General features: G+C 38.6%; 2 protein-coding genes across 43 annotated transcripts in view; one reads left to right on the top strand and one right to left on the bottom strand.

Moving 5' to 3' along the window:
• caska (calcium/calmodulin-dependent serine protein kinase a) overlaps positions 1-8,956 on the top strand; it is a 208,914-nt gene extending 199,958 nt beyond the window's left edge. For 24 of the 42 annotated variants that reach the window (XM_079820766.1, XM_079820761.1, XM_079820757.1 and 21 more), the window contains 5 exons: positions 4,604-4,684; positions 4,778-4,858; positions 4,944-5,146; positions 6,557-6,640; positions 7,689-8,956. In XM_079820766.1, the coding sequence (XP_079676892.1) occupies positions 4,604-4,684; positions 4,778-4,858; positions 4,944-5,146; positions 6,557-6,640; positions 7,689-7,865 (626 nt within the window). In that variant the 3' untranslated portion in view covers positions 7,866-8,956. Of the gene's footprint in view, positions 1-4,603; positions 4,685-4,777; positions 4,859-4,943; positions 5,147-6,556; positions 6,641-6,852; positions 6,880-7,688 lie in introns of all 42 variants that reach the window. The other 18 variants (XM_079820758.1, XM_079820746.1, XM_079820733.1 and 15 more) reach the window with 3 other exon arrangements.
• Positions 8,957-11,435: 2,479 nt separating this feature from the next.
• nyx (nyctalopin) lies at positions 11,436-16,677 on the bottom strand. The gene is made up of 2 exons (XM_079820729.1): positions 16,341-16,677; positions 11,436-13,607 (listed from the first exon to the last, which is right to left on the bottom strand). Exons 1-2 carry the CDS (start codon positions 16,360-16,362, stop codon positions 12,223-12,225), a joined length of 1,407 nt encoding a protein of 468 aa, XP_079676855.1. The 5' UTR covers positions 16,363-16,677; the 3' UTR covers positions 11,436-12,222.
• Between the last annotated feature and the right edge of the window lie 3,293 nt (positions 16,678-19,970).

Raw genomic sequence — 19,970 nt, 5'->3', positions numbered from 1 at the left:
GGCTGCCTGCTGCTGTCAATTTAAGACCTGCGTGCATCTAATATACAGACACACGCCGATTTTACTTTCACTTTAGACATACCCGACTGTGTTTATGTAAACCTTGTGTGTATTTGACAGTATTAGTGAAGTAAGACTACTTAGTCCAGTAATCGCGTGTTTGACAGGCGTTCAGTGCGCGCACTCGGAAAAGCACATGTTTAACGTTAACCGGCAAGGCTGTAAAACGCATGCAAATAATGAACTTTGGTGATTGTGAATAACTATAGTGTTCCGTGAGTATAACTCCACCACTAATGTGTGATGGGAATGTATATCGCATTGTTCAGTATTGGGATGGAGGCAAATTATAGAATTTGTAGAAAAATAATAAATTAAATGTCAAACCGAAAAAAACGCAATTCACAAGCGCGTATTGAACCGTTCAATATTATATTGAGTATTGTGGCATCCCTAGTGCATATCAACAAGCCAGGAAGTTCTTCTCTCGGTTGTGTGTGAAAGCAGAAAGGGGTCAGTGGTGGCTTAGCTCAATGTGTGTACACTTTTGATGCCCTATTAGCCCCTTCCTTTACCTATGTTCTATCCAACAGTCCGGAGTAGGGAGTGTGATGCTCTAGGCATTGTTCTGTTGGGAAACGCTGGGTCCGGCCATTCATGTGGACGTAAATTCGACACCTGCCACCTACCTAAACATTGTTGCAGACTAGGTACACCCCTTCATGACAATGGTTTGCCCTGGTGGAAGTGGGCTCTTTCTGCAGGATAATGCACCCTGTCACACTGCACACATTGTTCAGGAATGTGATAACCTGGCCTCCAAATTCCCCACATATCAATCCAATTGAGCATCTGTGAGATGTGCTGGACTAAAAAGTTCGATACACGGTGGCTCCACCTTGCATATATCCTAATGTATTGGTGCCAGAGATACCACAGGACACCTTCAGGGCTCTTGTAGATCCCATGCATGTGGAGGGCCAACAGCATTTTAGGCAGGTGGTCATAATGTTTTAGCTCACCAGTGCATATATTTGAGCAACTATCAGTATCATGTATGATGAATAATCTACTATTTTGGTTTGTGTCTGTCAAGTTCATAAAAAGTTCACCGGATTATCCAAGAACAGGCATTACAGCATGATTATGTAATACATGTATGTCCACATATGTCATGATGTATAGTATTACTGCAATAGAACATTACTCATACCGTGACTGCAAATTATAATACTCACCAGATGATCACAAAAACAGCTTAATGCCACACTTTAATTGCAGCTTTTAGATTCCAGCCTTGATATGTATTGCTGTGAATGTCAGAGGCATGTTTCATTGTTCAGAGCCATGATGTCTTGCACGCTCTGAAAGCGCCCCATCCAGAGCAACCCAAGCTCGCGGATGGCCATCATGTCTCTGTGCTTCGAGCATCACAGCTTTAAGCGTGCTTGTTGTTGTGTTTGTTTACTGATGTTCTGTTAACTGAGCCATAACTCAATGACCCCCCTCCCCTGTCCATTTTACATGCTGTCTATCTACCAATGGCCTCTGTGCATGTAAGTAACTGTGTTGCTGTGGCATACAGCCTTTGTGCTTAATTCTCTCTTTCTTTGTCTGTCTGTCTCTCTGTCTCACGCAATGCCTTTGTTGTGCTGATCTTATTAACCCTGAATCCATCTATGCCTATTAGCAACTTCCATTTTTTTCTCAATCAACAGAACAAAGTAATTTTTTTGTGTGTTTGAATGTTTGTGGTACTCTTGGTTTATTTTGTGTCGTTGTGCTGTGTTTTTAGTTTCCTGTTAATTCTGTGTTCTCTCAACCCTGTGCATCTATATTCACACGACATGAGGCTTCTCTGTGTGCAAATCTATTAAGCATCCTACACATATAGAGCTGCATACTCGAGGTCATGTGAAAAAGGAGCATGAATCATTTAAGGCATCTATTCAGAGAGGGAGATGAGTGCTGGAATCACATTTCACGTGGAAATGACAGAGATGGCTCACGTTTCCCACAGCCAAGTCAACTCAGTGACTCCTGCACACATGCATGCTATCTCCTCAACACCCCCTCATGCACACTGCAGCCAGTTTTGCTCATTATGCAACCGTAACACTGTGGTAGAAAAGGCTTAGTGGTATAACTTTGTGGAAGTTCACAATAGCAATGAAACTTAGTCCTTCAGTGCAGTCATTTATCAGATGAATCATCGCTTTAGCCCTTCAGCTTTTTTCCTCTTTTTCCGTGACCGCATCTGAGAATTAACAGGTGTATGTCGCACTTTTGTTAATGCATGCACAGGAATAGTTGACACAAAAATAAAACAATTCTGTCATCATTTACTCTCCCTGATGTTGTTCCAGACCTATATGGCTTTTTTCTGCCTTGGAACACAAAAGAAGATAATTAGCAGGATGTTTTCCTCTGCTTTTTCCATTCAACAAACACACCATAGAAGTAGTCCATGCGACAAATGTAATAAAGTCATGACTTTGTGTGATGACTGAAATAGCTGATAATCATTCTCTCAGTTGGAAGTCAAATCTCATTTGCACATGCACATAAGAATGCACCGATGTTAAAATTGTAAACTATTTTGGATGAATACACTACTGTTCAAAAGTTTGTCGCAATAACTGATTGAAAGTTACAGTAAAGACATAGTGCTGCAGAAGTTCATTTGCTGTTCATTTGCACTTTCTATTCGTCTAAGAATCCTGAAAAAAAGATATCATGGTTTCCGAAAAAAATATTAGGCAGTTATTAGGCGGTTAGACATTTATTAGGCATAATATTAAAGGATTTGTTCACTTTTAAATAAACTTTTGCTGATCATTTACTTACCCCCATGTCATCTAAGATGTCGATGTCTTTCTTCATGCAGTCGAAAAGATATTAATGTTTTTGATGAAAACATTCCAGGATTTTTCTCCATATAATAGACTTCAGTGGGCTCCAAATGGTTCAAGGTCCAAATGACAGTTTCAGTACAGCATCAAAGGGCTTTAAACGATACCAGACGATGAATAAGGGTCTTATCTAGCGAAACGTTCAGTTTCTGCGAGAAACCGAGCAGTATTTATGCTATTATTTTACCTCTTATCAGATGAACGTGATCATCTCTGAGCTCCGCCATAACTTCCGCGAAGTGAGGTCAAAATACGAGCGTGGTCATAGATGTATACGTAGATGCCTCATTTGCGCTTGCACGGATCAGTAGAATGAGGCAATCGATATATCTACGAATATACGATTGATAGAATCTACGATCGATATATCTATGACCACGCTTGTATTTTGACATCACTTAGCGGAAGTTATGGCGGAGCTCAGAGATGATCACGTTCATCTGATAAGAGGTAAAATAATAGCATAAATACTGCTCGGTTTCTCGCAGAAACTGATTGTTTCGCTAGATAAGACCCTTATTCATGGCCTGGTATCGTTTAAAGCCCTTTGATGCTGTACTGAAACTGTCATTTGGACCTTGAACCGTTTGGAGCCCATTGAAGTCCATTATAAGGAAAAAAATCCTGGAATGTTTTCATCAAAAACCTTAATTTCTTTTCGACTGCAGAAAGAAAGACATGGACATCTTGGATGACATGGGGGAGTAAATTATAACGAAAAGTTTATCTAAAAGTGAACTAATCCTTTAAGCAGTTTTCAACATTCATTGATGATAATAAGAAATGTTCCCTGAGTACCAAATCAGCATATTAGAATGATGAGGATCATGTGACACTGAAGGCTCGAGTAATTACTGCTGAAAATTCAGCTTTCCCTTCATAAGAATAAATTACATTTGAAAATATATTCAAATAGAAAACACTTGTTATAATTTGTAATAGTATTTCACAAAATTACTGTTTTACTGTACTTTTGATCAAATAAATGCAGCCTTGGTGCATTTACAGACTGTACATTGACGCATTTGGCAGACTCTATTATCCAAAGCGACTTACATTGCATTCAGGTTCATCAGTTTGTCCATTCCCTAGGGATCGAACCCATGACTGACCCCAAACTTTTGAACGGGAGTGTAAATGTAAAGGAAAACAAAATATGTTATGTTTTAAATGCAACAATGAAAAATGGATGTTCATTTCAAGGTTTACTTATCTGTGTTATTAAATTCCTAGTGTTTTTAAAGATTAACTTTAAATGTTAGAGGACTGCAAAGGTAAATACAGTAATAAAGCTAAAATATAGGAATGAACATGTAAAATGTCTCCAGGTTTGACATCAGTGGAAGTTTGAATATGCAGAAATGCTAAGTGTGAGTGGCTGGGATGAAGTCACTGCTGCAGTGGAGATTGAATGTCAGTCAGGCACAGTATCAAATCCCCCATCAGGCCTGTTACGTTCCATAATCTGCCAAAACACATGCAAAGTCCTCATAGTCCCGATGAAAACAGAGAACAAACACCAGTAGCGTTACCCAAAAAACATCCTCCTTTTCCTTTGTGAGATTCCACATTTGTTTTTTTTATTTTATAACAGCTGTTTTGTTGGAGTCTAATGACAATGACATACAATTCTGGAAATGTAAGATCAATCCCTCCCCCCTATTAAATAACAGTCGTCTGTTTGTTTTTAGTGTTTGATCAACTAGATCTGGTCACATATGAGGAAGTGGTGAAGTTGCCAGCGTTCAAGAGGAAAACATTAGTTTTACTAGGTGTGTATATAGGTCTGGCTTTAATTCCACATCTTACCTTTGTTAGTTTGTATGAAGTATGTCTCTCACGTTTGTGGTTTGTTCAACTGGCAGGTGCCCACGGTGTTGGCCGAAGACACATCAAGAACACGCTCATCACCAAACACCCAGACAGATTTGCTTACCCCATTCCACGTAAGAAACATTCCCAAATCTCTAACATGATTGCACACTTGATACTGCTGAATGGCTAACCGCAAACTCGTTTCCGCCCCAAAAGACACGACCAGACCTCCAAAGAAAGACGAAGAGAACGGCAAGAATTATTTCTTTGTAACCCACGACCAAATGATGCAGGACATCTCCAACAACGATTACCTGGAGTACGGCAGCCATGAGGACGCAATGTACGGCACGCGGTTGGAGACAATACGCAAGATCCATGAGCAGGGACTCATAGCCATACTGGACGTAGAGCCACAGGTGAACGTTTAACTGCCCTCAGCATTTATTAATGAGAAGACGGTGGACATTGACCTTGTACGTCATTCCTGTGATGAGTGCAGTGCAGAGGCACTTGAACTTTATTTATTATAACACAAACAAAGGAAATTATTAGAATGAGAAGTAATATGATGGAAATAAAAACCTAAGGATAGTGAGGAATTGAGTTATCCTACATGACAGGGTCAATACATGTTTTTCAAACCATATTTTGATATTATAATAGTAATTTCCAAAATATTATCCAACAGTATGGAATATTTTACAGTGAGACAAACCAGATAATATCATAATACTATGAAGTCTATAGAATGTTTATGTTGTTCTTTACAAACCAGAAATTATGTCCATTAGAGAACTGTCTGTTATTAGTTATGACAGTGGTTTTCAAACTGGGTTTTTCATTTCTAAATGTTGCTCTCCTTTCTTGTCGTATACATTCCAGAATTGTATATGTTTGCTTTGTATCTTTATTGAGTTTCTCACTATAGTCCCCTTTATCTCGCTCACTGGGGTTGTAAGGCAGTTTTCTTAACACAGTACGTACACTGCTTGCATACATTTTTTGTAAAAGTCGCTTATACAAATCATTTTTAATTGAAAATGTTCTTCTTCAGGTTTATACATCCAAAATGAATAGCCAATTTAAGTTGGGAAACAATATGTTGTATTTATAATTAGGGATGTCCAGATCCGATCACGTGATCGGAAATCGGGCCCGATCACGTGGTTTCAGACTCGATTGGAATCGGACGTTACCTCCCGATCAGGACTCGGATATATATGTATATATATTCTCATTATTTTTTAACACATTTATAGTTATGCGGGGACACAGAGTTAGACATTTTGACTCCACACAGAAACAGCAACGCGTGCGGCATGACATCACTTTGTTGCAGAGACGCTAATGGCTAAATAAGGTGAATTAAATAAAAAATAAGGAACATCCTGGATCTGTTTTTTTGCTCTTCTTTAGTCTTTTTTTATGTATTATAGAAGTATCGGATCGGTACTCGGTATCGGTAGATACTCAAAATCAAATGACTCGGACTCGAGGGCAAAAAATTGTGACACATAGGAATTGTTTCCCAATTACAACAGTATTTCCTTTTAAAACATTTAGCTTGATACATTTCAGTTAATTCAGAGAAAGAAAAATTGAAGAAAAAACGTAATATTTTGTCATAAAATGGCCATTGTTTTCCAAGTTAAAAGTTGCATGGTAAAACTAACAACATCTGCTCAAACCAAAGTATTGAAATTATGTAAATATTGTGATAAAACAAATCTATTTGGTTTCAAATATATTGTCTGAAATACATTGACACACATATGATGGGAGCATAAAAATGTACTGCGTTTTGTAATGCGTTTGATTATTCTCAGGCACTGAAGGTTTTACGGACAGCTGAATTTGCTCCCTATGTGGTTTTCATTGCTGCACCAACAATCACTCCCGGCATGAATGAGGTGAGATCAGGATCCAAAACATGGAGTTCTCAATATGCCATGGCATGTGTCACCCTCAGTGGCAGAACAACTCCACCTAACATCTCTTCCTGCTTTCATTCAGCTGAATCTTTATTTAGCCTGTCTGTTTTTTGTTTGTTTGTTTTTTTTTTGCATGCACTTTTTTTGCATGTTGTTTTAATTTCTTCTACCTTTCCTTGCATCACGCTCAGCTTCCCAGATGGTGCAGGAAGCTGCCTGTGAGTATGACAGGAAGTCAGCTAGATCCTAGAGGCCAATAAGCTCTAGCCGAATAAGTTCCACTCTACTCATGACCTTTATAATAAAGGTCCATTTGACAGATGACTATTTTTAAGAAAACCCTTATCCATATCTAAGCTTTTGAGCTATACACTATTGTTCAAAAGTTTGGAGTCAGTGAGGTTTTTTTGTTTAGTTTTTTATATATATATATATATATATATATATATATATATATATATATATATATATATATATATATATATATATATATATAATAAATTAAAGAGAATTTTTTTTCATTTTAAATAAAAATTTTCATTTTTAAAATGATTATTATGTTTCCACAAAAATATTAAGCAGCACAAAATTTATAATAATAATAATAGTAAATGTTACTTGAGCAAAATGATTTCGGCAAGATCATGTGACACCAAAGATTGGTGTAATGATGCTGAAACATCATAATTTTATGCTGAAATATTGTAAAGAAATATATATTGTTTTTACTTTATTTTGATCAAATAAATGCAGCCTTGGTGAGCAGAAGAGACTTCTTTCAAAAACATGAATAAATCTTTCTTACTGACCCCAAACCTTAAACAGTATTGTATGTACACTAGTACCATCCTTCCCAACTTTCCCATTGTCTGTTTATAGTTTTGCACTTTCCTTTGGGATCATCAATGAAGTTTTCCTAATTGGGCACATGGTCCGAATTCATCCATTGTCCTCCACTGATCTTTCAGAAGGCCCTTTTTTACCACTCATCTGCTCTTTTACTCACTCTTTTCCTTTGATGTTTCAGGACGAGTCGTTACAGAGGCTGCAGAAGGAGTCTGAGATCCTCCAGAAGACATATGCACACTATTTCGACCAAACCATCATCAATAATGAGATTGACGAGACTATTCGGCTCCTGGAGGAAGCCATAGACCTGGTTTGCACCACAGCCCAGTGGGTTCCAGTGTCTTGGGTCTACTAAATCAGCAAACCCATCAACCTGTAACCTTATGCCCTTCATAACCTCACACTTTGCAGTGAGTCTCTGCAAGAAAAAACAAAACAAAAAAAACAACTTCAGAACTTTCCCATGATGCAAACAAGCTCACCTCTGATGTTCAAAAACATCAGTGTACCTGCAGTGAGCCCAGTCTTGGCCCCTCACAGACTACATAGACGTAGTGTTGTATTAATGAAAAAAAGATCAATAAAATTAATTACTAAATATTGTCATGTCTATATAGCTAGGAGGCAACATTTTGTAGACGTTTGATTTAAAGAGACAGTATCCTACATGATGCATCTTCCTAAAAGGAATATTTTGTGTAGTTTTTCTGTTACGTACCGGAGCAAAAGTGCAGCATTACTACGGCAGAATCCTCATAGCTTTCATCTGTCCAGCCCGTCCATTAACTCGGACATCATACATAATCCCCGCATTATCCATGCGGCAGACCCCAGCTGCTTTAGTGCACAACCCACCGATTCAGCTTTCATTTAAAACCAACCCTTTTTTTCTACACGTGGATACTGTCTCTCTAAAGACGTGCATAAATGTTTTAGAGATTTGAATGAGATCTCATGCATGTGAACATTCACGAGCGTCCATGCCGTCAGTGTTAGCTGTGTTCTGACCGTCACCCACAGCAGAAAACATTCCATTCGTCTGGACGAACACATTCAAACAGGTGGAGACGGTGACGAGGAGGGGGGGAGGGAAGACCTATGCACATCCCTTGCATTTTGGCAACTTTGTAAAGTTTATTTTTACCAATCATGTAGTAAAATGTGTTTGTAAATGGTCTACATTTTTATTTGTTGTAAGGGTTCGGGATGAAAATGAGCACACAAAACTGTTTGAGAATGTTAATGTTGACTCAGAAATCCCGTTTTTATCCTGTGCAGTTGTTTGAGGAAGAGAAAAGACGACACTGTCTGTTCATCTGAATGGTTCTGTACATGACAAACTGTTTACTCAAACTGCCCTGTGTAAATGGCTCTGCCGAGGACGGAGCAGCTCTTCGGTATGAGCGTTTTTAAAAAATATATATTTCCTTTAATGTGGTGACGATCTCCTCTGTGTCCTCTGCTCTGTGTTGTCTTATCCGGCTCTTTGCTCGGCTTCTCTGTGTGAGTTGGCAGAGAACTGGGCCAATGGAAACTTTTCGTTCCTCTTTTACCCGTTTGTTTTTCCGGATTTTTCCCAGCAGCTGTGGTAGGTCACGCCCTGCCCGCTTGACTCTGTGCGACTGCAGTCGGGATCAATGCCCAGTTTTGTGCAGAGTGTGTTTGCCTGGCCACTGGTACTGTGTGTCTGACGTAGTTGTGTGTATAATAGAACCTGAGAGCTAGTGTGTTGCTACATGTGTAAAGTTTAGGCATGAATTTTCAGTCTTTAATATACACTACCGTTCCTAGATTTTTTGTAATGTTTTCATCGAAGCCTCTTATGCTCACAAAGGCTGGTTTATTTGATCCAAAATACAGTTTTAATTATTCCAAAGCTGGATTTTCTGCTGCCGTTACTCCAGTCTTCCGTCACATAGTCCTTCAGAAATCATTCATTTTGCCAATGTAATCAAAAAGAGTGGAAACAGTTTTTCAGGATTCTTTGATGAACAGAAAGTAAAAAAAAAATAAAAATAAAAAAAAGCATTTATTTGAAACAAAAAATGTGACATTAAATGTTTTACTGTCACTTTTGATCAATTTAAAGCATCCGTGCTGAATAAAAACATTACTTTCTCTTTTTTTAACTCCAAACTTTTGAACGGTAGTGTATTTTGGTACAAACTGTCATATAAAGAAGCAGGATTATACATTCTAATCCCAGGACGCACAACTGAAGAGCACTTGGCATCACCTTCCTCCAGCTGGGAATTTTTCTTCCTGCTCGATCACAAACTGCTTTTCTCAAGCAGAAAGTGTCTTAACATCAGTTTCTGCCATAAGCAAGAACAGTTTAAAATGTTTCCCTACTGATAAAATACACACATGAATGAATGATAGAGCTACACTCTTCACCTGCTGAATCCTCACTGATGCATAGACCAGTGGTTTTAAACTGGGGTCCGGAGACCCCCAGGGGTCCTCCAGAAGGTTCTAAGGGGTCCCCAGAAAATTTCAAAGAGTAAAAAGACAAAGCAAAAATTGATTCGTTTCAAAATGTTTTCATCTATTGTGAAAGTTCTTATTCGGGTTTATACATCCAACATTAATAGCCAATTTAAGTTGGGAAACAATGTTGTATTTGTCACCTTTAAATGTTTTTTAGTACATAAAAATAGATGGATTTTAGGAAGGGGGTCCCTCATGAAGGTTCATCATATTTGGGGGTCCTTGGCATCATAAAGTTTGAAAAACCCTGCCATAGACAGAGGCATACGAGTGCTTATTTTAGCAGTCATACAAAACTAAATATTTTGAACTGGAGGAGAGAAAGACTCCTCAAAAACGATAGAATATGAAACCAGAGCAATCGTTTTAATTGCGGAATTGTTTTCAGTAAAATAAAAGGAAGAAATTGTGAGCTAAAATGTATTCAGTCAGTTTTAGCAGAAGAAAAAAAAAAACACCAGAGCAAGCTCAATCTTTTATCAAATCGGCAGATCGGGCTGGATTTACCCAGTCTAGTCTCACCACAAACAGATAAAATGATATTTTAAATCTGGAAAAGACACACACATATACTTTATATAGAGAGAGAGAGAGAGAGAGATCCATTATTTAATGTTTTGTAACAGGTGAAAGTAGGATTGTTAACTGCAGCAGTACTACGAGAGCATACTTTTACATACTTTTCACAGGAACACTTTACAATAAGGTTGTATTAGGTAACATGAACTAACCATTAACAGCACCTCTGTTCAGCATTAGTTAAAGGGATAGTTCACCCAAAAATGAAAATTCTGTCATTTACTCACCCTCAAGTTGTTCCAAACCTGTATGAGTTTCTTTGTTCTGCTGAACACAAAAGCTGGGGGTCGAGAAGAATGAAGCAGATAGAGCAACCATTGACTACCGTAAAATTTTGTTTCCTCCTATGGTAATTAATGGTTGTTCTATCTGCTTGGTTACAAATATTCTTCAAAATATCTTCTTTTGTGTTCAGCAGATGACAGAATTTTCATTTTTGGGTGAACTAACCCTTTAATCTTTGTTGACATTAGTTCATAAAAAAAATACAGATGTTCGTGTTTGTTCATGTTAGTTCACAGTGCATTAACTAATGGTAAGATTTTAATAATGCATTAGTAAATGCCGAAATTAACATTAACAAAGATAAATAAGTGGTTTAAAATGGAATTCATTATTAGTTTATGTTAACTAATGAACGTAATTGTAAAGTGTTACCCTTTTCACTGAGTGCATTTTCTGAGATGAGTTTTACCTGACATTTAGGTTCAATTCTACCTACCATATGAATTTTAGTGTGAGAAGTACTAAGGCTGCCAAACTTGCACTGTAATATTTATCCAATTCAAGAACACACTTTATATGCAGTTAAAGATGGCCATAGCCTCAAACCTCTTGCACCTGAATGGGTCATTTTAGTGACTATTTATGCAATGACATTTGTTTATTCAAAGTATTAATCAGAAATGAACAAAAATCAGTATTAAAACAATTAAAAGGGTTCTTACACAAATCTCATGCATAACTCAAGCTCATGGCACAACATCCCCTTATGCACATAGCTCTCTATTAGAGAAAATATTTGGTCATAACAGTAAAACGCCATGATAAAGCCAATTCATTTGGTTACAATATGAAGCAGCTTATGTTACAGAGTGCACTTAAGCTTTACGGAATAGGAAGACTAATGCATTTTCCAGAACTGGAAACTTAAGTTCAATGAACATAACAAAAGAGGACTGTGTGTTATGCCATCTGGTCAAATGATAATGAGAAGCTTTATCAGATAAATCTCCTACACAACAAATGTTTCAAAGTTACGCAACAGAACATGTAAAAACGTATTCATAGTATAAACGTGTTATCAAGATCCGTTTTAAATCAGATCTAAATAAATACCAGGTATCGCAAAATAGCCCTCAGTTACACTTCAATAAAGCCTTTCATATTGACAAAAAGTATTTTACGGTCTCCTTGACTTAGACATACTCCTTTCCCTTCAAGACCAGTTTCCAGTCATTTGAAGAGGCCATCTCATCTCCAACTCCATTATATCTGCCAGAATTTCATTTTCAACACTGCTCATGGCAAGATGGATCAAACATTTCACCTCAGCCTTAAACCCAAACATTTCTCATCCATCTACTGGGAAACGACTTCCACTCTTGAATGCGCTTCAACCCCTTTCGGTATTCGCCAGACTCTCACGAGGCATTAATGCAGTCAATCTGGGCTTGAAAAAGAAACACAAGAAGAAACGCAGTCTGAGCAGCACTGAACAGTCCATGTCCTGAAGAAACCTGACTCTCTGCGGAGTCCTGTTGGGTGCCGTTCCTCAGACCGTCCGTGGCGTTAACCATCTCGTCCAGCAGTTCCTGATGTAGTAGTCTGGAGATGAGGCTGTTGAACTTGTTCTCCACGGTAGGGTAGTCAGGAAGAGATGTGGTCAGATTGAGCTCTGGAGGATCCAGGCAGGTGCCGTTCAGCTGGACGTAGACAACTTCGCTCAGGTCCAAGCCAGCTACTGAGGACGGGGATGTGCATGGGATGTCCCTCACCAACTTATAGCTCTCCATCCACTCCTTCAACCACTCCAGGTCACAGGTACACTCCCAGGGGTTTCGAAAGAGATACAGGCGGCCGATGAAATAGATGGGCTGGAAGACAGAGAAGGGCAGAGACGTCAGATTGTTGCTGTTGAGGTGCAGCGTGATGAGGCTTGTCAGGTTCTCAAAGGCGCCCTCCTCGATATAGGACAGTCGGTTTCGATCCAGGTACAGCACCTCCAGCTCCACCAGGTCACTGAACCATGTTTTGGAGACGTTGGTAATCATGTTCCCGCCCAGATTCAACATTTTCAAGTTGCTTAGACCCTTGAAAGCATGATGGGGCAAGTCGACCAACAGATTATCGTTCAGGTAGAAGTTCTCCAGACGCACTAGATCTTTGAAGGCCTCGTCATGTATCACGTTTATGCGATTCTCCTGCAAGTTGAGGTACTTGAGGTTGGCTAGGCCCAACAAAGAGGTGTAGGCCACCGCTTCGATCTTGTTGCGCTCCAAGTAAACGTGCGTGAGGTTTTCCATCCCCCGTATGGCACCGGGAATGCGTCGAAAGTTGTTTTGGAAACACAGCAGTTCCTTCAAGGCGATTTGCTCCAGGAAGATCCGGTCTGGCATGTTGAACAGGTTACAGTCAGAAAGGTCCAAGCGCACCAAACGTTTGAGTGCCGTGAAGGTGCGAGTGTGCAGGTATCGGATATACTCGTTGTGGGCCATCTTGAGCTCCACTAGGTTGGGCAGCCCTTTAAATGCTCCCGGCGTGATGAAGGAGATGTTGTTGTGGTCGAGAGAGAGTATCTTAAGCGAAGGCAGGGTGCCAAAGGCTCGCTCGGACAGAAACTTTAGGCTGTTCTTGTCCAGGTTGATGGAGGACGCCTCGCATGGGAACTCTTTGGGCAGGTCCATCATGTTGACGTGGTCACACAGGACGCTGCAGCTCTTCTCCTGAGTACACGTGCAACTGGGAGGGCAGGAGCGAGCGCAGGACCACAGGGCCAGAGTGTGAGGGAGGAGGAGGAGGAAGTGCACTGGAGAGAAGGGAAAGGAGATGTGTTAGAGGGTGCCATTTAACCACAAATTACTGTCTATTCAGTATGTTCATGAAGGTCATGTTTTGAATTATTTGAAATGTATGATTATATCTGAAATATCATTATTTCTGGGGGGGTTTTATGACCCACATATGCACTGATTCATGTACAACCAATAACATTAAATTAAACAATCAGTACATTTACATGGACAACAATACTCCGATATTAACCCGATTAAAACAATGCTCTGATTAAGAAGCGACCATGTAAACAGCGATTTCTTATTACTTCGAGTATGACTTTAACCAGATTAAGGTAAACGCAAGTACATGTGGAGTATGCCTATTTTAGTTGCATTATTGGAGAGCATTACAGACATTTACACACCTTAATCTAACTATTAAGGTAGTGTAGGAGTTTTCGCCGCATTTTGTGACAGGACAAAACAGGCGAGTGCAGAGGGGAGGGCCTTGGGGGCTCGGGTAGGCTACTTTTTAAAAAAGTAATCAAAAGCATCCCTCTCAATAATATTGTGGCCAATAAAAAAGAATTTGAATTATAACAATGCGTACAAAGCGCTCAAATGTCGGAACATTCTTGTTTATCTTTTAAGTATCTGCGTGTTGCGTGTCTTGCTTGACTGCTCATTCTGACACTGTCTCTATATTTTTTTCTTTTTTGTTGTAATAATTCTGCTCATTGTAAAAGTAAAATACAATAAGTTTGTATATGCAATCCCATATCCATAATTGTGACCAAACTGTCTGCTTACAACAATGGTCGGGAACCTTAATCAAAGCTATTATTCGAAATGTAGGCTGTCAAGAAGGAGGCAAGAGGGGCAGTGTCTCTTCAAAAAAACTGAGAGACAATATATAATATTACAAAAATAAAACAAACGTAAATAGCCTATAATAAATAAATAAATATAAATAAATATAAATCACTCGTTTTTATAAAGTAACACTGTCCAACAGCGACACCCGCAAGTAAAGTTACAGTGGGTTGCCTGAGCCCATCGAATTTTAACAGACCTGCCAAAGTCGCGCTATGATTGGACATCGGACAGCGTAGCGTGGCATGGGGACATAATGACGTGCCATTAATCAAGCCATGTTCTAACATGGAACATGAACGGAATATTCTAAAAGCAACTCATGTAAACACCTTAATCAGAATAGTGTCTTTAGACATTTACATATTCATTTGTAAGTCGCTTTGGATAAAAGCGTCTGCTAAATGACAATGATTTAGAATAAGGCCAATGTTAACTCTTTCCCCGCCATTGACGAAAATGATCATCATTTGTGATAAATGCCTCCCCGCCATTGACAGAATTTTTTGACTTTCCGTGTTTTCACTATTACACATCTAGAGTACTGAATTTCCTGATCAGAACACATGCAAAGAACATGCAGAAACAAGTGATATTATATGCATATGTAAAATAACGTGATCACCAACATTGGGCAGTTTTGATTTATGTAATGTTTAAGGTTACTGAATGAAATGTCGACCCAGGACGAGCTATAGGACTGTTCAACCCTAGTGGGTGTTGATGGACTCCATCTATTATTTGATTATGGTTTTGAATTCGACCTGGATGTAGTCTTTGAGCAAAAAGAGAATAACGTTTTTGTCGATGTGTTTTTAAAATTAAATTGAACCACATTGAAGTGTTGATAAAAACACTGCATTAAGCTAGTATAAAAAGTGTTTTTTGTTTTGATATATTGCATGTTTAGATAACCCTGGCTGGCGGTGGCTGGCAACTTTAGAAAACATTTTTTTTTTAAATACACCGGCAGGGAAAGAGTTAAGAAAAAAAAAAATCAATTGTAAACGAATAGCTTTTTCAACATGGTAGGACAATTGTCACATGCTCATTTGAGCAGCTGTCTTTTTGACTCTTAAACTCAATTTTATAATGTCACTTTCTCTACTTTTTTTGTATTATCAACTTACAATGTTTTACATTGCCAAGGCCAATAATACAAATGTAATCAAGCATTCTTTTTAGATCATTTATGAATTACTTTAGTTTGGCTTTTTTGCCCTAAAAAACTAAATAAATATAAAAAATAAATACCTAAATGACATTGTTTATTCAATAACATGAAATGACTTGACTTTATTAAGTTACAGAATGAAGCCTTTATATGGAGTTTCTATTTGAAATCTTTGAAATTATTTTCATATTTTTAGAATCAATCTTTAATTTGCATCGCACTGAACTGTAAACAGCCACATTGATGAATGCCACACTACGGGTTTGTACTAGAACTACGTGGCCTAAACTGCAGAAAAATGCTGATATTTACATTAAAAAAAGCCTTTAATGAACTTTCAAAGAGAACTTAAAGGACTCTAGCGTTTGTTTCTGTATAATTATCATAATAGTCATGAAGCATAAGCAATCACTTTGCAAATGAGTCTCGTTCTCTCAGCAGTTATGGGAAGATTACAGAGAGCCCAGTCAGAGACTGGAGGAATAATTTAATGTGTGGCCTCCCTCTGTCCTGTATCTGCACATTGAAATTATGGTGATTAAGAAAGGACAGATTAGAGATTACACAAATACACTAGGTCTCGTTTGTTCCCTTAAATTCATACAAGTAGAGTTACTGTATTTCAGCAGCACATTGTAACCCGAGCAAATGTGAGCAGTTGAATTGAATGCTGGAAGAAACACACTAAGGAACATGACGGCAGGAATCAGGGACTTACCAGCAATAACGGTGAGACACATCACTGGTTTCTCTCAGCTGTGGATTTTTAAGATAACATGAAATAGTTTGCAAATTAACTTCAATATTTCCACTAAAACAAATTGTTGAACATCTTAGTATCAAATAAAACGCATCCATCTTTTCGTAGTAACATCAAAAGTCCCAAACTGTCAAATGATAGCACAATGTCAACATTAGCCCCAAACTACCTACCTGCCAAGCATGTTCAGTAAAGGTTCTCCTGCACTGACAACTGATAAGAGTGCATCCACAAGTTTGCACAACATGATTATATGTCTGTACCGCTTCGCTCCAAGTGAAAATATGAATGGATTAAAGGCTCTATCACTCAGCATTTGTGTTTTTGTGAGTGCACACATCCAGAACTCCCCTTCAGAAAGCCATCACTTAATGGCAGAAAAATCCTAGGATTATAAGCATTTAAAGCAGTACTCTGAAATCAAAGCGAGCAGAAATGACCCCAGGTCTCAATGGTACATGCAGATTACAGTCTGCAATCTCCTTATATAAACCAGTGGCAGTAAGGTACTGTAACAAACTAATGTAGACTTTTCAGGAAACATTTGCCAACTACTGTATATGTTAACAGTAAAACCTTTCATTAGAGGCCCTTCTACCACCCGGATTTCAAATTAGGGGACAGTGTGGTCACTTAAATGACAGAAGTAGTAATATAACACATTTACAATTCAGGATACCATCTATAAACAGAAAGCATATATACTACTGGAGCCATCAGTGCTCAGCAGGCCCATGTTAAGGTGTAAATTGAATTACTGGTGATTACACTAATGATTTAACAAAAAAAACAAACAACAACAAAAAAAAAAAAAACATCAATTTAACATTTATACAAGAAAAACAAATAACAGTCCAAGTTAGCTACATATTCTCATTTTCATAAACACACCAGAAGTAATATTTAACTGAAACATTTAGTTCTATAAATGCAAAGTTTACAACACCATTAGTTGAGACACTGGCACAGTTTTCCCTGAAGCATCGACTACCATTTTGGGGAAGTTTAATAGTGTGAGAAATCTTACATTGTTTTATACAATGGCAATTCATCAATATGAACCTGGTAATTATAAGAATGTGTAGTCCTATTAGTCCTGTAATCACTTCAGTTGTTGAAATCAGTTATTTAAAAAAGATATACATTTAGTTAAGTTATAGGGGTGTATAATTTTATAATAATCACTTGTAAGACATATGGCAAAAAGTTAACAAAAAAAAGGGTAACGTTTAAAATGCTAAATTTGGTATTAAGAGGTGGACTTGAATAGGCTTGGATTTGGTCCCCAATGCACAGGGTAATGGTGACACCAGAATAAATCATTATTCTGTATTTTCAGCTTCAGAATCATGTTAGACACATTATACTTGCACTCTTGTCACCAACTACATACATTTAAAATAAATGTAGGCTTTCCTACTGGTAAAATCAGACATTTGGCATTGTCAGGACCCATATTACCCTACTGCATTATAGAATTAAACTATATAGGGAGTAGTGTAATGTACCGTGTTTGAAACTGAAAACTTTGTCCCTCTATTAACAGTTCACGCAACTACCTTGACGCTTCAAAAACATAAAGAAATCGTAAAACAGATCCATATGAATTTTCTGACAAGACATGATCGCTATTATATGATGAACGAACTGAATTTAGGCTTTTAGTTTACGGGTTTGGAAGCACATGAGTGAATAATTGACAACAATCTTTCATTTTTGGATGAACTAACCCTTTAAAAAGGACATTTGCGTCCCTGTAGGATCCCAATTCGAAGGCTCCTTCAAATGCATCCTTCGTTTCCCATTAAATGAAGGGTACAACAGATGGGTCCGTCGCAGCCTTGCCTACCCCAGAATTCATTGTGCGCCTGTGACAACAGGATTTTTTTTTTAAATTTCCAAATTACACTTTTAAACGCAAGTATTAGGTTTCAGCTTACGCAGATCTCTAATAAAAAAAACAAAACAACAACAGTTAATGCATTCAAATGTTGACATTTTACCAATGTGATAAAGAGTACACTCACCTAAAGGATTATTATGAACACCTGTTCAATTTCTCATTAATGTAATTATCTAATCAACCAATCACATGGCAGTTGCTTCAATGCATTAAGGGGTGTGGTCCTGGTCAAGACAATCTCCTGAACTCCAAACCGAATGGGAAAGAAAGGTGATTTAAGCGTGGCATGGTTGTTGGTGCCAGACGGGCCGGTCTGAGTATTTCACAATCTGCTCAGTTACTGGGATTTTCACGCACAACCATTTCTAGGGTTTACAAAGAATGGTGTGAAAAGGGAAAAACATCCAGTATGCGGCAGTCCTGTGGGCGAAAATGCCTTGTTGATGCTAGAGGTCAGAGGAGAATGGGCCGACTGATTCAAGCTGATAGAAGAGCAACTTTGACTGAAATAACCACTCGTTACAACCGAGGTATGCAGCAAAGCATTTGTGAAGCCACAACACGCACAACCTTGAGGTGGATGGGCTACAACAGCAGAAGACCCCACCGGGTACCACTCATCTCCACTACAAATAGGAAAAAGAGGCTACAATTTGCACAAGCTCACCAAAATCGGACAGTTGAAGGCTTGGTCTGATGAGTCTCGATTTCTGTTGAGACATTCAGATGGTAGAGTCAGAATTTGGCGTAAACAGAATGAGAACATGGATCCATCATGCCTTGTTACCACTGTGCAGGCTGGTGGTGGTGGTGTAATGGTGTGGGGGATGTTTTCTTGGCACACTTTAGGCCCCTTAGTGCCAATTTGGCATCTTTTAAATGCCACGGCCTACCTGAGCATTGTTTCTGACCATGTCCATCCCTTTATGACCACCATGTACCCGTCCTCTGATGGCTACTTCCAGCAGGATAATGCACCATGTCACAAAGCTCGAATCATTTCAAAATGGTTTCTTGAACATGACAATGAGTTCACTGTACTAAAATGGCCCCCACAGTCACTAGATCTCAACCCAATAGAGCATCTTTGGGATGTGGTGGAACGGGAGCTTCGTGCCCTGGATGTGCATCCCGCAAATCTCCATCAACTGCAAGATGCTATCCTATCAATATGGGCCAGCATTTCTAAAGAATGCTTTCAGCACCTTGTTGAATCAATGCCACGTAGAATTAAGGCAGTTCTGAAGGCGAAAGGGGGTCAAACACAGTATTAGTATGGTGTTCCTAATAATCCTTTAGGTGAGTGTATAAACTATAGATTATATACAGAAATGGACCGTTGTGAACATATTTAGAGTAAAAAAAAAAAAGAAGAAAAGTATAGTACAAATGTTAGTCACAGTTGCCAGGAGTCAAGAAAAGTCCTCCATAAGCTAGACCGTCCCATTTAACAACTCAGTTCTACCTTCTCAGCCGTCAAAGGATGCAGCCTCTGAAGTCTGAGTCCTTCGAAGAATGCAGCCCTTGAATTGGGACACAGCTGGAGAGTTGGCAGAGAAACTTAGCCAAAAATGAATCGGACAGCAGCAAGTAAATAATTTCATAAGGCTGTCTGTAAAAATCACAGTTTGATACAGATCACATTTCAGATCAAAACACTTACTCGTGTGCAATAGTGAGTGGCC

This window comes from Gobio gobio, assembly GCF_949357685.1.
Source record: "Gobio gobio genome assembly, chromosome: 7".
NCBI lineage: Eukaryota > Metazoa > Chordata > Actinopteri > Cypriniformes > Gobionidae > Gobio > Gobio gobio.
This window is presented reverse-complemented; position numbering and strand designations above follow the sequence as displayed.

Coding starts and splice junctions, on each gene's coding strand:
- nyx (XM_079820729.1), bottom strand. CDS start 16,362: ATGTGTCTCACCGTTATTGCTG. Junction 13,608..16,340: donor GTGTCTCACCGTTATTGCTG/GTAAGTCCCTGA, acceptor CCTTCTCTCCAG/TGCACTTCCTCCTCCTCCTC.